Raw genomic sequence first — 20,478 nt, forward strand, 5'->3', positions numbered from 1 at the left:
CGATTGGGAAACTAGTTTGTAACAGGCCATTCACCCTGCCATCACTATTCTACAGGAATGCAAAGTGAAGATGATTCAGACCTTTCGCACATCAAAACAAATAGGCCTTACATCTTCGTCTTTTAAAATTTTCTGTATTGAGCCATCTTCTCTTGCTCACTTTCCGCATCAGAAAAGCCTTTTTTTCTTTCTATACTTCTGCTTCCTACTTTCTCAGCCTGCTGTAGGATCTTCAAAAAGTTATCCCTTCTTTATCTTGTATTTCTACTTACTTCTCTTACCATAAGCATGTTTGTTATCTGCCTTTAAAACAAAACAAAGCAAAACTTTCCTCAGTTACTATCCTTTCAAGCTATAGTACATCCCTTTCATGCCTTTTACTACCAAATTTATAGAAAAATATAATTTTTTATTCATTTCCTGTCATTCCTAACTGGTTTTTGTTGTTTTCAGCTTTTCTCAGAATAATTTTTTTAAATAATGTATAATTTCTTTGGTTATTATAGAAAATATAAAACAGAAAAATAAAACTATTGTTATTCATAAGACTTGTTAGCATTTCTTTATATATTTTCAGTCTTTCTTTTTGATAGACATATGTATGATTTTTGTTTGTTTTACAAAACTGGAATCATAGTAATGTATAGTAAGTTATATCTTTTAAAAAACTCTATATTAGTTTTCTCAGCCATTTTGATATTCTTCAAAAAAAATTCTATGGCACCAAGTTCTATGATTTTTGGACATTTGAGTTGTTTTTAATTTCTTGCCCTAGAATAGATTCCTAGAAATAGAATTATTAGGTCAAAGCATAAAGACTTATTTCAGGCCATATATATTATAAAATTGCTTTCCATTAAGTACTGATTTCTAATCCTACCAATGTTGTATAACTTCAGCCTGTCCAGCAAAAGATATTGATGACATTTTCTTAACCTTTATCATTTGAGGGGCAAATCATGGTATCTCATTAATTTATAGTTTTTAATTACTAGTGAAGTTAATATTTTCCATATATTTGTAAAAAAATTCTAAATTCTCTTAGTGTCCTTCTTCTGTTTTTCTATTTAGGAATTTTTCTTAATTGTAAGAGCTCTTTTACGTATGTGTATGTGTTAAGGATTAACTTTTGTATTTATCGTGGGAGTTCTCCTAGTTAGTCATTTGGCTTTCAGTTTTCAACAACTTCAGGTTGTTTAACAGCCCATTTTTCTGTAGTAATTATATCTCTCAATCTTTTTTTTTAATCTCTTCAATTGTTTGCTGTGCTTAGAGAGTTCTGTCGTGAAATCAATTAAACATTGTTACATTTCCTTCTAGATTTTTAAGTATTTGGTTAGAGTGGTAATTATTTTATATTTAATTCTTTATTCCTTCTGGAATGCATTTTGATTTATGGAATGAGAAATGGAACCACCTTGAATGTTGGAAAATAGTCTATTTCTATAATTTGTTAAATAATCCATATCTTTCCCATTGATTTGATATTGTCTTTATCAAATATTAAGCTGTTGCAAAGCTATCTGTTCATTTCTATTGATTGGTCTATCAATTTTGTGGAGATGTTACTGTTTAATTTATTGTAGCTTTATAATTTAGTATCTGATAGGCTCAGTCTTCTTCCTCACCCCACCCACACACATTCTTCTTTTCTTACATGTTCTCACCTGTTTTTTCTTCCAGAAACATGTTATTGATTAGAATTATGCTGTTGTTTTCCAGAAAAAAAAATCCCATTGCTATTTTGATTTGATTTGCAATAAAACATTCCTATGGGAAGAATAAACACATTTATTATCATCATTCTTCCGTTTCACAATCATGGAGTGTTTTTTATTTATTCTGATACCCAGACATTACCTTTAGGGGTGTTTTACTTTCGTGTTGCTATTCTGAATAGAATCTTTCCCCCCGTTATATTTTGTATCCAAGTACTTTTATGAATTCTCTTGTTGATTTTTTTTTTTTTAATAAATTTATTTATTTTTTTTTGGCTGTATTGGGTCTTTGTTGCTGTGTGCAGGCTTTCTCTAGTTGTGGCAAGCGGGGGCTACTCTTCCTTGCGGTGTGCGGGCTTCTCATTGTGGTGGCTTCTCTTGTTGCAGAGCACAGGCTTCAGTAGTTGTGGCGCATGGGCTTAGTTTGCTCCATGGCATGTGGGAGCTTCGTGGACCAGGGCTTGAACCCGTGTCGCCTGCATTGACAAGCAGATTCTTTTTTTTTTTTTTTTGATTAAATATACTAATTTTATTATTTCAATTTTATTCTAAGTCATTTCTCTTTTCTTTTTTTCTTTTTTTCTTTTTTTCCCTTTTTTTAACATCTTTATTGGAGTATAATTACAATGGTGTGTTAGTTTCTGCTTTATAACAGAGTGAATCAGCTATACATATACATATATCCCCATATCTCCTCCCTCTTGCGTCTCCCTTACATCCTCCCTATCCCACCCCTCTACGTGGTCACAAAGCACCGAGCTGATCTCCGGCAGGCAGATTCTTAACCACTGCACCACCAGGGAAGTCCCTCTCTTGTTGATTTTAAACATTTTATAGTTGTCTCACTCTTAGGATTTGCTTAGGTATATAATCATTTTCTGCAAGTCATCTCTTTTCGAAAAGTTATGCCGTTATTTTCTTATATCATCATGTCTGATTGCACTGACTAAAACTTGCACTACAGTGTTAAATAGTTATAGGAGGAGTGGCCATCCTTGTCTTTTCTGCTTTTAATGGAAATGACTCTTCTGTTTCATACTTAAGTAAAATATTGGTTGTTAGTTTGAAATACATCATTTTTATCATTCTGAGAAAGTAGCCTGTTTTCTAGGAAATTTCATAATGAAAGGTTGTTAAATGTTATCAGAATCCTTTTCAGCACCTATTCAGGTTTTTATATATTTTTATATTCAGCTTTTGCTTTCTTAACTAGTTGATGTATATTAACTAGATTGCTAATATTAAATAATTCTTGCATTCTTGGGATAAACCTTACTGGGTCCTTTGACTTCCTGTTGGGTTGAATTTATTAGAATTTCACTTTTAATTAGGGCATGGTTCATCTGTTAGAATATTTTATAGTTAATTTTTTGCCTGTTCTAACGTTTCCAGAATTAACATTACAGCCAGCTTCATAAAATGAATATTATCTATTTGAAAATTTGGAAGAATTAGTAGAATTTCAAATTATTTCCATTTGTTTAATCATTATTAGTCTTTTCAGTTTTTCTTTTACCTCTTGGGTCCATTTCAGGGCTTTTTTTTTTTTTTTTTTTTTTTTTTTTTTTTTACAAAACTCAATTTCACTGAGATTTCAAAAGATATTTAGTAGAGATTCATACATGGTGTCATAATTCTCTGCTACATTCCTTTTCTCAGTTTTGTAGGGCTTTTCTTTTTCTTTTTTTTATATATATATAATTAATTTCTGTATTCCCATGTCATCCCTTCAAAGGTTTTTTTGACCCCTAGCTGTATTGAGATATAATTGACATATAACATCATGTAAGTTTAAGGTTTAAAAATAATGATTTTTTATATATTGCAAAATGATTACCACAACAATGTTAGTTACTACATCATCACTTCACTTAGCTACAGTTTTTGTTGTGAGAACTGTAAAAATCCATTCATAGCAACTTTCAAATATACAATACAGTTATTGCTAACTATAGTAACTGTAATGTACATTACGCCCCCAAACTTTTTCATCCTATAGCTGGAAATTTGTACCCTTTGACCCCCTTTACCCATCCTCCGCCCAATCTGATCTCAGTTTCTGTGAATCTAGATTTTTTAGATTTCACATATAAGTGAGAACATGCAATATTTGTCTTTCTCTGTCTGACTTATTTCTCTTAGCATAATGCCCTTAGGGTTCAACCATGTTGTCACAAATGCCAGGATTTCCTTCTTTTTTATGGTTGAATCCCGTTGTAAATACCACATTTTCCTAATCCATTCATCCATCTGTGGGCACTTAGATTGTTTCCATACCTTGGCTATTGTAAATAATGCTGCTGTGAACACAGGGGTGCAGATATCTTTTCCAGTTAGTATTTTCATTTCCTTTGGATATATTCCCAGAAGTGGGATTGCCGGATCACGTGGTAGTTCTATTTTTAATTTTTTGAGGAACCTCCATACTTTTTCCAGAGTTGACTGCACCAGTTTACATTCCCACCAACAGTGCACGAGGGTTCCCTTTTCTCCACATCCCCTCCAACACTTATCGCTTGTCTTTTTGATAATAGCCATTCTACTGGGTATGAGGTGATATTTCAGTGTGGTTTTTCATTTCCATTTTCCTGATGACTAGTGATGTTAAGTACTTTTTCATGTACCTCTTGGCCATTTGAATATCATTTTTAGAAAAATGTCTATTCATGTCCTTTGCCCATTTTTTAATTGTATTATAAGTGTTTTATTGCAATGGAGTTGAATGAGTTTCTTATATTATCAGAAATGTAATTTGCAAGTATTTTCTTCCACTCTGTCGGTTACCTTTTCATTTTGTTTATCCTTTCTTTTGCTGTGCAGCTTTTTAGTTTGATGTAATCCCACTTGTTTATTTTTGTTTTTGTTTTTGTTTTGTTTTTGTTGCTTGAGCTTTGGGTGTTATATCCATAAAATCATAGACAAGACCAATGTCCAGGAGCTTACCCTTTATTTTCATTTGAGGAGTTTTATGGTTTCAGGTCTTAGATTTAAGTCTTTAATCCATTTCAAGTTAATTTTTGTGAGTGGTGTAAGACAAAGGTCCAGTTTAATTCTTTTGCACGTGAATGTCCAGTTTTCCCAATACCATTTATTTCTCAATTGGTTTATCTTTTCAAAGAACCAACTGTTGGTTTGCTTCATATTTTCTGTTTGCCTATTCTCTATTTTATTTATTTATGCTCTAATCTTTATTATTTCCCCTTTTCTGTTAACTTTGGGATTAGTTTATTCTTCTTTTTCTAGTTCCTTTAGGTATAAACTTAAGCTGTTTATTTGAGATCTTTCTTTTTCTTAATGTACGTGTTTATCATTACAAACTTCCCTCTTGGAACTTGCTATATTTCATACTTTCAGTGTGTATTTCTATTTTTGTTTGTCTCAAGATATTTTTTAAATTTCCCTTTTGATTTCTTCTTTGATCCGTTGGTTGTTCAGGAGTGTGTCATTTAATTTCTATGTGTCTGTGAACTTTCTGGCTTTTCTCTTGTTATTGATTTCTACTTTAATTCCATTGTGTTTGGAAAAGATACTTGATATAATTTCTAGCTTCTTGAATTTGTTGAGGCTTGTTTTGCATCCTAACACGTTATCTATCCTAGAAAATGTTCTGTGTGCACTTGAAAAGTGTATATTCTGCTGCTGTTGGACAGAATGTTCTGTGTATGTCTGTTAGGTATATAGTGTTGTTCAAATCCACTGTTTCCTTTTTGAGTCTCTGTCTGGATAATCTGTCCATTATTGAGAGTGGGATATTAAAACCCCCAGCTATTACTGTATTGCTGTTTATTTCCTTTTCTATTAATATTTGCTTTATATACAGCATACAGAACCTTTATACTTTTACTTCTTCCCTCACGTTTTAGGTTATTGGTGTTACAATTTCCATCTTTTTTGTATTGTGTATTAAATAACAAATTATTGTAATTATGGTTTCTTTTAAAACGTTTTTTAACTTTTAAGCTATATTTGTAAATGAATTATGCACCACCATTACAGTGGGCTTTTTTTTTTTTTTGGATGCAAATAATCTACTTAATCTTTTCAAAGAAACAGTTTCTCATTTATCATATTCTATTATGTTCTGTTTTTTAACTCTTTAATTACTGTTATTTCTTGTTTATAAGCTTTATATTGTTCTTTTTCTTCTAGAATTGAATGTTATCTGTCTGAGTTTTATTGTTTATTATTTAACAATGAAATAGTCTTATGCTCTAAATTTTTTGCTGAGTGTAGATCCTGTCCATTGTTTTAGTCTTAGCTTAAACATCATTTTTTCTGAAAAGCCTTTCCCTAAGCTACTGCTAACCCTTTACCTTCCTCCCCAGTTCCTTCCACCCTATGTTTGGCTATCCTTCCATGGGCTGTCACAGATCCCTATAACACTTTCCTGTCATAGTATTTATCACACTGTATTAATATTATTATTATTTCTTAGATATTCTTTCCAAGACAGTTGTAAAATTAAAACCCTCTAACTAGTCTCTGAGTTCTTATATCCTAATTCTTCCCCATAATAATTTATCTTTGGTACTAGATGGTACCAAAGTCATTGGGGGCACAAATCATACCTCTTTTGCTGTCTTGCTCACCATGTGTCCTCAGACCTCTACTGCTCTACTGAAACTATCCTTTTGAAGGTTAGTATCCTGACCATCAAGTCTAAAGTTTTCTCCATCCTCTCCAGCCTCCTTGATTTATCTAATTAATTAAATTTAATTAATTTAATAGGCACTTAAAAAAATTACAGCTGTTTTAGATTTACAAAATAATCAATTGCAAAATACAGAGCATTCCTACATACCCTCTTTCCCCCTATACATAGTTACCCCTATTTTTTTTATCTTGTGTCAGTATGGTACATTTGTTAAAATTGATGAGCCAATATTGATATATTATTATTAACTGAAGTTTATATTAGATTCACTCTTGGTGTTGTACATTGTATGAGTTTTAACAAATGTATAATGACATGTATACTCATTACACTATAATACAGAATAGTTTCTGCCCTAAAAACTTCTGAGTATTATATCCCCTAAAAGTTCAGTACTGTTGTCTGTTCTCTCTTTAAAATGTTCTTCTCCCCTGGCTTCTAAAGTCATGTTAAATTACTTTGTTCTAAAGTAAAACTTTCTAAAGTAAAATTTTTATTTTATTCCTTAGTGACTTCCAAATGGCTGACCAGACTCTTTAGTCTAGAACTCAGGCCATACCAGCCAATCTTGGCTATTTATGGTTTCTTTACATTACCTAATATTTTTCTACTTGGCTCCTGCTAAACTAGTTATTTCTAGTTTGTCTTCACTGGCTCATTTTCTGCTGCCTTCTCCCCTAACATAGTTTTCCTTCTCACTGGGATATCTCTCATATCTTCTCAACCCCATTCTTTTCTGTCCATGTACTCCTATCTCTTCATTCTCAGTCATGATTTTGTAGCTGCTTATTACAATTTTTTACCTGCCTCCTTACTTCTGTTTGCAGGTCATCAGTTCTTTCCCAAGTAACATCCTCCTCCTAATCTTCTCGATTATATTTAGAAGTACCATTTCAGTGTCACCCACACTTGACCATTTCCTTTCCCTTGCCCTTAGTATTTATCATTATGTCAGTTCTTTCTTCTTATTATTTCTCACTTCTATCTCTTCTTTGCTTTTCCTGCTCCCAACTTCTTGATTCATGTCCTTATTACTTCTTTTGGAGAGAGTTAAAACAACTCTCTCATCTTCTAACTCTTCACCATCTAGACAGTATTCACCACGAGAATAATTTTTCTAAAGTAAAATTTTTTTTTATTCCTTAGTGACTTCCCAGTGCCTGACCAGACTCCTTAGTCTAGAACTCAGGCCATACCAGCCAGTCTTGGCTATTCATGGTTTCTTTACATTACCTTATGCTTTTCTACTTCTTGGCTCCTGCTAAACTACTTCCATTCTCATATGTACCTGGAATATATGAAGGATATCTTCCTTGAGACAGCATAGGTTTTCTTTTTGATATTGTATACCACATGAACACATGACATTTATTTTGCTTTTTTAAACAAATTAAATAATGAAAACAAGTTTCCTTTCTTTTTCTAACATATTGGGTTCAGATAAAAATACATTCTAATTATGTGACAGTAAGGCAACTTTGAGCTTCTTCTTAAGCCAAGAACCTGGAAACAAACCTGATTACTTGTCTGGAGGATTAGGGTGGAAGAAAATGAAAAGTTACTTTCTTTATAGTCTTATCTCTCCAGACCATTTGTAGATCCTTTGTTTTCTTTGACTAGATTAACTGATTCCTATTCCTCATTGTTGAACCATCAGATTTTTAAATTTCAAATCTCCAAATTATTTGTATTATTATTTCTGTTGCAATGTATATACAGGGAATCAGAAGTGCTTATAACTTAGCATATTTCACTTTGAATTTTCCAGTAGTAAGCTCATAATATTTTGCCAGTACTGGACATATTGTAGAATATTTATGCCTGCAAGTTCAGTAATCTGATTTTTTCTAATCTTTTTACCTCATTCACTGTTGTGGTACATACTAATCTAATGGCAATCAATATATACCAAGCATTTAGTAGAAGTAGTTAGTAAGTAGAAAAATAAGAAGGAATGCTGAAAAATTAAAATTTGATATAAAAGAGCAGCTAAACTCTGCTTTTTCAAATTTTAAAAAGGACAGATAATATAAAGGTGATTTCACTTTTACTTTTGCATTTTAAAGATTTATTTTCTAATTTTTCCTATATGGCTCACGTATTTCTCTTTTTGATTTATATAGCATTAGGTGAACATTTCTATGCAACTCTTCTCAATTTTATAAATTGTGATTTATGAGTTCTAGCTGATAGCCCTTTACCTAGGAAATTGAGAACACTGAGAGGTCCCCTTTCTGCCAGGATCAGAATTTACACATAGTAGGTCATACTTCCAACTTAAATTCTAACAGCTTTATTGAGATGTAATTCACATACCATAAAATTCACTCATTTAAAGTGTATATGTTTTTAGTATATTCACAGACAACTATCACAGCAATCTAATTTTAGAATATTTCCTTCAAAAAGAAACCTCATACCCATTACCAGTCACTCTCTATTACCCCCAAACATCACCCCCTACTCCCCATCTCTAGACAACACTAATCTACTTTCTGTCTCTATAGATTTGCCTATTCTGGATATTTCATATAATAGGAATCAAACATATGTGGTCTTTTGTGGCAGGCTTCTTAGCACAGTGTTTTCAAAATTCATCCATGTTGCAGGATGTGTCAGCACTTCATTTCTTCTTATTCCTGAATAATATTCCATTGTGTGAATATCCTATATTTTGTTTATCCATTCATCTCTTGATGGACATTTGCATTAGTTTCACTTTCCGGCTGTTATGAATAATGCTACTGTGAACATTCATGTAGCTTTTACACGGACATTTTATAGTTGTGTAAACTTCTTTATGAGACTTTCATAGTTTTAGACCTTATTTTTAGGTCTATGGTGCTTTTTAATTTAATTTCTGTATATGGTGTGAGGTAAGAATCCAACTTCATTGGATATCTACAACTGCATTGTAGATATCCAGTTCCCTCAGCACCGTTTGCTGAAAACACTATTTTTTTCCCCATTGAATTGGCTTGGTACCGTTGCAAAAAGCAATTGATGATAAACATAAAGGTTTATTTCAGGACCCAAGATTCTATTCCATATAAAGCTATATGTTTCTGCTGTGGTAGTACCACAGTCCATTGACTGCTGTAGTTTTGTAGTAGGTTTTTAAAATTGGGAATTATGAGTCCTCTGACTTTGTTCTTCTTTTTCAAGATTATTTTGGCTGTTTGGGATTTTTTGCATTTTCCTGTGAATTTTAGGATCAGCTTATCAATTTCTACAAAAAAAGGGAGCTGGGACTTTGGTAGCACTTGCATTAAATTTGTAGATCAATTTGGGAAATATTATCTTAACAATATTAAGTTTTTCAGTCCATGAATATGGGATTTTTTTTTAAGATCTTCAGTTTTTTTCAACAATGTAGCTTTCAGAGTATAAGTTGTGTACTTTTGTTAAATATATACCTAAGTATTTTTATTATTTTTGATGCTGTTATAAAAGAAATAGCTTTCTTAATTTTGTTTTTGGATTGTTCATGTTAGTTTATAAAAATACAGTTGATTTTCGTATGTTGATATTATATCCTGAATCCTTTCTGAAGTCATTTATTCGCTCTAATAGCTTTTTAGTGGATTCCTTAGGATTTTCTATACACAGAATCATCTCATCTGCAAGTGGAAGTAGTTTTACTACTTCCTTTTCAATCAGATTACTAATTCAGTTTGTTTAGTTGTTATTGAACTATTCTGATATCCTGTTTTCCCTTGAGTTGGTTTTAATAATTTGTGTCTTTCTAAGAATTTGTCCGTTTAATCTAATTATCTAATTTTGGGCATACAATTGTTGATAGTATTCCTTAATAATCCTTTTTGTTTCTATACGGTATGTAGTGATGTCTCTCCTTTCATTCCTGATTTTAGTAAATTGAGTCTTTTTTTTCTTGCTCATTCTGGCTATAGGTTGATTTTGTTTAACATCTCAAAGAACCAATTTAAAATTTTTCTCCTGTTTTTCTGTTCTGTTTCATTTTATTTCCACACTAGTCTTTATTATTGTCCTCTTTCTGCTTGCTTTGAGTTTAGTTGCTCTTCTTTTTCTAGTTTCTTAAGGTGGAAGGTTTAGTTTTTGATGTGAGATCTTTTTCTTTTTTTTAATATAGGCATTTATGTCCATAAATTTACCAATGCGCCCTGCCTTACCTGCATGCCATCAGTTTTGTTGTATTATATTTTCATTTTCATTCATCTCTAAGTTTTTTTTTCTAATTTCCCTTGAGATTTATTCTTTGACTTATCACTTATTTAGGAGTACATCTTTTCGTTTCTACATATTTGTAAATTTTCTTATTTTATTGATTTCTAATTTTATTCTATTATGATTAGAAAACATACTTTGCATGGTTTCAGTTATTTCAAATGTATTGAGGCTTGTTCTGTGGCCTACCATATGGTCTATCCTGAAAGATATTCCAGGTTTGCTTGAGGAGAATGTGTTTTTCTGCTACTGTTGGGTGGAGTGTTCTTTAGGTATGTTTATACTATTATTCAAGTCTTCTGTTTCCTTGTTGATATTCTCTTAGTTGTTTGTCCATTATTGAAAGTGAGGTATTGAAGTCTCCAGCTGTGATTATAGAAATAGCTATTTCTGCCTTCAATTCTGTCTGATTTTGCTTCATGTATTTTGAAGCTCTGTTGTTGGGTGCATATGTTTTTAATTTTCACATCTTCCTGTTATAAGGACCTTTAACATTATGAAATATATCTTTACCTTTTATAACTTTTTTTTTCCTGAAATGAGTGTCTTTATTGCTTGAACCGTACAAATACGAGGAATGGGGACAGGCCAGTGGGGAGGAGTGAGAATTGTCAGATTAATGACATACACAGAAAGGAAAAAGGAACCCCACCTACCCAAACCAACCCCCACTCCACCCCAGGATGTCTCTCTGTGAACTACCTATAACATTTTTATTTACAAGTTTAATATTAACATAGCTACGCTGGCCCTCTTGGTTACTGTTTGCATAGCATCTTCCTCTATTTCTTTTACTTTCTACTTTGTGTCTTTGAATCAGAAGTACGTTGGTGGTTGTTGTTTGCTTGGGTCATTGTTTATTTTCTAGTTAGCTTGGAAAGCCAAATTTCATACAAGAAATTTGCTTTTATGAGCATTTTTAGTTTCAGGGAGAACTAAAACTAAAATGTCTAAGAACTTGTCAGTTACTCCATACAGTTTTATAATATTTGTGTATACATTTCTTATAAGTACTTTGGAGAAATGGATCATTTCTCACTCATCTCTGTACTCCTCCTTAATTTTATTTCTAAAACACGGTCCCTTTAACTCTGGGATTCAGCCACATTGCACAACAGGTAGCTCTTTAGATGCTTTGTGCATTCACACCTGTGTGTCTTTCCTGATACTTTCTCTCCTTCATTTGTCAAGTCTTACTTACCTTCACCCAGCTTAATATTACCTTCTCCTTTAAGTTTCTCTCTGTTTCTCAGTCAGAAGTAATCATCCTTTTCTTCTGTTCCGAGTGCAATTTTGTAACTTTTATAATTTTTTACTTATAATTACTCGTCTCCCTTAGTAGATTATAAGGTTTAATTCATTTCCATCTTTTTATTGCCACATATTTAGAAGTTAATTATTGGATGAATGAATGGATAAATTAATGATTAAGTGAATGGTGAAATCTTTTGTTTTATAGCCGAGAGACGCACAAGATTGCAGTATTTTATGTTGCTGAAGGACAAGAAGACAAACATTCCATTCTCACCAATACAGGAGGAAGTCAAGCATATGAAGATTTTGTAGCTGGTCTTGGTTGGGAGGTATTGTTTTTAAATTATACAAATATCATTTTATTTCTATTTGGAAGGAGTGGTTTTCTTTTCCTTTCTAGCTTATTTTAGAAGCATTATTTTTGGAGACTCAACAACATAACAATGGGTTTGATATTGTTTCTGCCTTATATCTCATCTACAAAGACAGCAACAGTTGGGACTTGGAAAATTTTTGACTGTTTTATCATTCACTGTATTGTCAGAGTGTGCTAAACTCATAGACTTAAAAGATCTGGATTTTCCTCACAGTTGTGACCGACCGCTGGACTAGTGATCTTCAAACGAAGATATGAATATCCTAGGGCTATCCCAAGGATTCTAGGGGGCATGTCGGCTAGATTAGTTTTGAGGAGATAAGTTTCTAGATCCTCAACTTTACTACAATTAATTCCTGGGAACCCTTCTACAGTCTCTTGCCTCTCCTTTTCTGTTCTTCGTCTTTGTAAAAGAAAGGCATACCTGTTACTCACCTGAATCCTACATTGCCCTGGAAGGTTTGGCACCAAAAAAGGGACAGTTCATTCAAGAGGGCATGTTCCTGAGAGAGAGTGTCTCTAATGGCAAAGCAGGAAATATTGAAAGGTGCTGTACTTTATGTCATCCCGGCAGCCAACTCATGTTGAAGTTCCTGAACCAAATCTGTCTATCTTAGAATTATAACTCAGAAGTGAGGTGTTTGTCATAGAGATTTGTATTAGTATGTTTATTTAAATTGTAAAATTATGAGTCAGACATGTTCTAACAGAAAGTGAATTTGATGTGGCTGATTGATTTGTCATTAATAGCAGACATTTTGTATATATTAGCCAAATTTGTGCTCTAAGATTTTGATGAAAATATATTTAAAGTATATAGATATAACATACAGTATACTGGAAATTGTATCTTTTGTAACAGCTTAAACTTATGATGACAATTTTCATCGTAGTTGTCAATTTAATACATAGTTTCTCAATATTCTTGTAGAGAGTACGTGAGCAAAATTATTGAAGACCACTGCACTAGACTGTAAGTTCCTAGAGGGCAGGCTCTTTCATCTTCCTGGTTTTTCTTTTTAAATCCCAGTCCTTGCACAGTATCCAATGCATAAACCTTTAGCATTCAATAAGTATTTTTATAGCTGATCTAACCTGCTATTTCACTGAGTTACTTGAGCTCTCTTGGCCTTTTGCTTATTTGTCAAAAGCAGTATGCTTTTTTACCCAACATATATATAATATGAAGTTCATTTGAAATTATGTCTGTCAAAGTGGTTTGGAAAGTGTAAAGAAATGTTATAAATATATGTCCTGTTAAAAAAACAAACTAGAAAAGTATTAGTAAAAGCAAGGGACATTTGAAAAAGAACAAATTAGGAGTACTCACACTTCCTGATTTCAAAACTTAGTACAAAGCAGCTCTCATCAAACAGCGAGTTACTTGCACTAAGGATACATGTATCAATTAATGAAATAGAATTGAGATTCCAGAAATAAACCCACACGTCTGTTGTCAACTGATTTTCAACAAGGGTGCCAAGACCATCCAGTGGAGAAAGTCCTTTCAACAGATGGTGTTGGAGTAGCTGGATAGCTGCAAGCAAAAGAATGAAGTTGGAATCTTACCTCACACTATATACAAAAATTAACTCAAAATGGATCAAAGACCTAAATGTAAGAGCTAAAATTGTAAAATTCTTAGAAGACAATATAGGGGTAAATCTTTATGACCTTGAATTTGGCAGTGGATTCTTTTTTTCCAGCTTTATTGAGACATAACTAACAAAAGGTATTCTTAGATATGACACTAAAACATGAGCAACAAAGGAAAATAAATAAATTGGACTTCATCAAAATTTAAACTTTCGTGCATCAAAGGACACCGCTAACAAAGTGAAAAGATAACCCACAGAATTGGAGAAAATAGTTGCAAGTCATATATGTGATAAGGGACTTGTATCTAAAATATACAAAGAACTCATCCAAATCAATAATTAGAAGGCAACCCAACTTAAAAATGGCCAAAGGATCGGAATAAACATTTTTCCAAAGAAGATACACAGATCATCAGTAAGTACATGAAAAAATGTTCGACATCATTATCAGAGAAATGGAAATCAAAATCACAGTGAGATACCACTTCATACCCATTAGGTTGGCTAGAATCAAAAAGTCAGGTAATAACAACTGTAGGCTAGGATTCAGAGTAATCTGAACCCTCATATACTGCTAGTAGGAATGTGAAATGGTGCAGCCACTGTGGAAAATGATCTGGCAGCTCATCAAACAGTAAATCATTGAATATGACCAGAAGTTCCACTTTTAGGTATATACCCAAGGGGAATGCAAATGTATGTCTGCACAACAACTTTTACATGAATATTTATAGCAGCATTATTCAGATGGATAAACATAATGTGGTATATCCACGTAATGGTATTTAGCCATAAAGAGGAGTGAAGTACTGACATGTGCTACAGTGTGGATGTACCTTAGAAACATGGTAAATGAAAGAAACCAGTCACAAACATCATGTATCCATTTATATGAAATATCTACAAGAGGTATTATATAGCTATGTAAAGCACATTATTGGTTGCTTAGGTCTGGTTGCAAGGATGAGGGAATATTATAGTGACAGCTAAAGGGTATATAGTGTTTCTTTTTAAGTGATGAAAATGTTATAAAATTGACTGTAGTGATGATTGTACTTATCTGTGAATATACTAAAGTCTACTAAGTTGTGCAATGGGAACTCTCACTTCTGGGAAGATCAAGTAGATACACTCTCCCTATTCCTCACACTAAGTACAACAAAAACCCTGGACATTACATGTAAAACAAACATAAGAAGACTCTGAAAGGTGGAGAAAAGAAGATAGACCAACAGGACTTCAGGACCAAGGAATGACATGATGGTGAGTTCTCAGGTTTTCTTTTTGCCTCATATATCTTGGACTTGGAGTTGAAGAAGCCAGCAACCTAGAAATATCAACAAGCGCAGGACAAAAAAAACCCCAACAAAAGCCCACTCTAACCAAAGGATCAGGAAAGGAGCAACCTGGAAAGATAGAAAACATTTAAACAGTAACTGCTCTACGCCAACCAAACACCATAGAAAATACTGTGACCCTCATCCCCACCCCTGACAACAAAAGTGGGTTAGGAAGCCTAGACTTCTACCCTTACAAGACTATAATGAGGGGAATTCCCTGGTGGCACAGTGGTTAAGAATCCACCTGCCAGTGCAGGGGACACGGGTTCGAGCCCTGGTTTGGGAAGATTCCACATGCCGCGGACCAACTAAGCCTCTGGACCACAACTACTGAGCCTGCGCTCTAGAGCCTGCGAGCCACAGCTACTGAGCCCACGTGCCACAACTACTGAAGCCCATGCGCCTAGAGCCCATGCTCCGCAACAAGAGAAGCCACTGCAATGAGAAGCCCGCTCACCGCAACTAGAGAAAGCCCGTGTGCAGCAATGAAGACCCAACGCAGCCAAAAATCAATCAATCAGTCAATAAATAAATGACTATAATGAGGCATCCCGAACATCACCCTGGAGTAAGATAGTATCAGAGAAGACCAAACAGAAAGCTAAGAGTTTCATCTCTGCCAACTGGTAACAAGTCCCCCATCCATGTCTAACACCACAGTGTCAGTGGAGACTACATGAGGAACCTGGAATTTCGGCCCCACCCAGGCATAATGAGGTGCCCCTCCCCCTCTACACTGGAGTCAGAGGAGGTCTAGTGGAGAATTAGGCCCTTTACCATCACCCAGTGATGATGAGACCACCTCCACTGCTGTGTCAGTGGCTACCACAAAGGAAGTCAGAACTCCTACCTCCACCTGGCCATAATGAGGCTGAAAGCCCCCGCTTCTCTGGAGCTGTGTCGCAAAACAGCCAACTAAAACAGAAGGTTTAAGTAAGATTCATGGTCTTGTAATATGAAAATGTCCAGGCTTCAACCAAAAATTATACCAAGAACCAGGAAGGTCTCAAACTGAATGAAAAGAAGGCAATAGATGCCAACACCAAGATGACAAAGATTTTAAAGTGACTATATTAGAAATGCTTCAACAAGCAATTAGGAACACAGTTGAAACAACTGAAAAATAGAAAGTTTGTGCAAAGAAATACAAGATAAATGGAAATTTTAGAATTGAAAATACAATAACTGAAATAAAAAACTCAGTAGATTGGCCCAGCAACAGAGTCAGGTGGAAATGAGGGTACAGAAAGAATTAGTAAATTGGAGCCTAGAACAGTAAAAGTTAATCTGGACAGCAGAGAGAGAATAGACATAAAGACGGTGAACAGAGCAATGAACAGACCTGTGGGACTATGACAAAAAATCTAACATTCCTGTTATTGTGAGTCCCAGAAGGAGAGGATAAAGAGATTGGGTCTGAAAACTACTTTGAGAGAGAATGTTGAGAACTTCCCGAATTTGGCAAGAGAAATAAAGCTAATAAAGCTACAGATTGAAGAACCTGGTGAAAACCAAATAGGATATATGGAAAGAGATCCATACTAAGACACATCATAATTAAACTTCTGAAAACTAAAGGCAAAAAAATTTCAGAAGTATCCAGAGGAAACTTGTACCTATCTATATGGGTACGATTAGAATGATAGTGAATTTCTCATCAGAAACTGTGGTGGCCAGAGGAGGTGACATAATATTTTTCAAGTGTTAAAAGAAAAAAACTGTCAACCCAGAATCCTGTAGTTAGCTAAGGAATGAAGCACAACATTCTCAGATGAAGGAAAACTTAGAGAATTTGTTGCCAGCAGACGTGCCCTAAAAGAACCACTGATAGAAGTTCTGTTAACAGAAATGCAATGATAGCAGGAACTTTGGAACATCAGGAAGAAAGAGCATGGAAAGAAAAAAATATGGGTAAATACACTAAATTTACTTCTCCTCTTGAGTTTTCTTAATTATGTTTGATGGTTGATGCAAAAATTATTTTACTACCTGATGTGTTTCTAAATGTAATGCCAGGGACTTCCCTGGCAGTCCAGTGGTTAAGACTTCACGCTCCCAATACCAGGGGCACGGGTTCGATCCTTGGTCGGGGAACTAAGATCCTGCATGCTGCAAAAAAATAAATAAATAAATGTAATGCCATGAAAATATTAATGGCAATTATATTACAAACAAGGGAGGGTAAAAGGACATAAAGTGAGGTAGGGTTTCTATATTTCACTCAAACTGGTAAAATGACAACATCAGTAGACTGTGATAAGGTATGTACATATAGTATAATACCAAGAACAACCAGTAAAAAACATATAACAAAAGTACACTCAAAAAATGATAAATAAAAATGGAATTCTAGAATATGTTCAAGTAACCCATAGGGGGCAAGAAAAATAAAACAGAGAAAATAAACAGAAAACAAAAAATAAAATGGTGAGCTTAAGCTCTAATGTATCAGTCATTACAAGAAATATGAATGATGTAAATATACCAATTAAAAATTGGCAGAGTGGGGCTTCCCTAGTGGCGCAGTGGTTAAGAATCCGCCTGCCAGTGCAAGGGACACGGGTTCGAGCCCTGGGCCAGGAAGATCCCACATGCCACGGAGCAACTAAGCCCGTACGCCACAACTACTGAGCCTGTGCTCTGGAGCCCGCAAGCCACAACTACTGAAGCCCGTGCACCTAGAGCCCGTGCTCCACAGCAGGAGAAGCCACCGCAATGAGAAGCCCACGCACCGCAACGAAGAGTAGCCCCCGCTCGCCACAACTAGAGGAAGCCCGCATGCAGCAATGAAGACCCAACATAGCCAAAAATAAATAAATAAATAATTATAAAAAAATAAAAGTGGCAGAGTGGATTAAAAAACGTGACTCACCTATGTGCTTTGTAAAAGAAACTCACTTCAAATATAACAATATAGGCTGGTAGAAAGTAAATGGATAGAAAAAATTATATTGTGCAAACCTTAATCAAAGGAATGCCAGAGTGGCTGAATTAATATTACATAAGGTAGGCTTCAGAGCAAGAAAACTACCAGAGATGGGGGGACATTATATAACAGTGATAAAAGGGTCAGTCCACTAAGAAGACTTAACAATCCTAAATGTGTGTGCAGCAAACAACAGAACTGCAAAATATGTGAAGCAAAGCTGATAGAACTGAAAGAAGAAATAGACAAATTCACAATTATAAATGGAGATTTCACCCCCCTCTCAACAACTGAAAGTAGTAGACAGAAAATCAGCAAGTATATAGAAGGACTCAACACCACCACCAACCAACAGGATCTAATTGCCATTTATAGAACACTCCACCCACCAATACCATAATGCATATTATTTTCAAGTGCCCATGGAACATATACCAAGATAGGCCATATATGGGCCATTAAAACAAACTTCAGCAAGTTTAAAAGCATTGAAATCATACAGTGTTTTCTCCATATACAGTAGGATCAAACTTGAAATCATGAACAGAAAGATAATGGCAAAATCTCCAAATGCTTGGAAAGGTTACATGCCATATAATTCCACTTATATAACATTCTTGGAATGACAGTTTTAGTAGTAAAGAACAGGTTGGTGATTGCCAGGGGTTAAAAAGGAGGGCAGGGTAGGACGGAAGTGAGTGTTGCTCATGTAACAGGGCAACACGGAATCCTTGTGGTGATGAAAATGTTGTCTCTGAATCATGTCAATATCAGTATCCTGGTTATAATATGAATTTGCATTGGGCAATCTGGGTAAAGGTTACATAGGCTCTCTATTATTTCTTAAAACTTTGTGTAAATCTATAATTACCTCCAGATAAAACATTTAATTAAAAAATAGAGATCTGCAACTGTTACAGAATTATTTATAGCAAAGGAGCACTAAACTGAGACTTTCTCCTTTACATAATCAGAGAATTGACCTGAAAGTAAATAACTTTCTCACTAAAACAAAACAGAACAAAAATATATACTAAGATACCATTTTTTAACCTAACAGATTAGCAAAGGTCATAAAGTTTGATAATATATTTGAGAGCATATGAGGGAAACAGGCACTCTCATGCACTGTTGGTACCATCTATGGAGAGCAATTTGGTAGTCGGTTTCAAAATTAGAAGTGCACATGCCCTTTGACTTACATTTCCACTTTTGACTATCTGTCCTACAGATCTACTTTCACAAATGCAGCATGACATGTGTTCAGTGTTATTCATCGTAGCATTGACTGTGATAGCAAAAGATTGGGAAAGCCTAAATATCCGTCAAGTAGAGCGCTAGTTAAATTATTGTACATCAAGAAAAGGGACTTCTGTGAAGCCATGAAAAAAAAATAAGAAGGCTCTTTACTTACTAATAAGGAGTATTTTTCAAGGTATTTTAAACGCAAAAAAGCAAGGTGCAGAACATTGTGTATCCGTGTTGTGTGTGCACATGTGTACATACATACATGTGTATATGTGCATACATACCTTTAAAAATTTATTTGTATATAGAGAACATTTTTGGAAGCATACTTAAATTGCTTTCTTGGAGTGGAACTGAGTAGCTAGAGATGAGAGATATGGAAGGAAAAATTTTGCTGTATCTTTTGAACTTTTAATTGTATGAATGTATTACTGAGTTAAAAAATAAATTTAAAATATAAATGATTGAGGAAATCTTGTAGTAATGGCATAAAAACTAACTTGTTATTCATACATTCAGCCATTAGTAACTGATATTGATAGTTGGGATGTGTTCAGTTCACACGGTGCAGAAATTTGTTTTTATAGGTTTCCACTTTTTCACATATTTATATTTTGTTTTTTACAAGCAGGTGCATATCTGGTTTCTCTGAATGGAGTGATACAAGCAGTGTTTAAATTTTGTTTTTTCTTTACAATATTTCTTTGATTTTCTACAATGAACACAAGTTGCTGGCTTCTGTGCATCAAACAAGTCCAGGGGATATCGTCCAGTGCAACGACCCTGATAGTAAATATATCATATTTATAATCAGGAAAAAAGGAGATTTAAAAGACTTTGCACGGATTAATTTGTAGTTTTTTTAATGCATTTGAAGTGTAGTTAAGTTCTACATTTTTGTATTTTTGTTCTGGGCTATGATAGGTACTAATAATTAGGAAGCCAATTTCGATGAGTAAATATGACACAATTAATCATTTTATCAAAGTGACATTACTGTTTTAACTTATCCCCAAATCATTTCCAGTCTTGATTTTTGCCACTTGGTTTCTACTCTCTGCCCTCGGCGTCTCCCACAGCCGTTACCATTTAGCACCTCGTAACCTAACAAGAGATGCATAGTGCACAGCGATTGATTTCTTTGCTAATTAGTTCCTG

The 20,478-nt window shown here is 34.2% G+C and overlaps 1 protein-coding gene across 4 annotated transcripts in view; it reads left to right on the forward strand.

The window, feature by feature from the left end:
* The window catches only part of RALGAPA1 (Ral GTPase activating protein catalytic subunit alpha 1), a 222,410-nt gene that overhangs the window by 158,154 nt on the left and 43,778 nt on the right, over positions 1 to 20,478 (forward strand). For all 4 annotated transcript variants that reach the window (XM_068546053.1, XM_068546079.1, XM_068546070.1 and 1 more), the window contains exon 35: positions 12,038 to 12,161. In XM_068546053.1, the coding sequence (XP_068402154.1) occupies positions 12,038 to 12,161 (124 nt within the window). The remainder of the gene's footprint in view (positions 1 to 12,037; positions 12,162 to 20,478) is intronic.

This window comes from Eschrichtius robustus, chromosome 1 (genome assembly GCF_028021215.1).
Source record: "Eschrichtius robustus isolate mEscRob2 chromosome 1, mEscRob2.pri, whole genome shotgun sequence".
Taxonomy (NCBI): Eukaryota; Metazoa; Chordata; class Mammalia; order Artiodactyla; family Eschrichtiidae; genus Eschrichtius; species Eschrichtius robustus.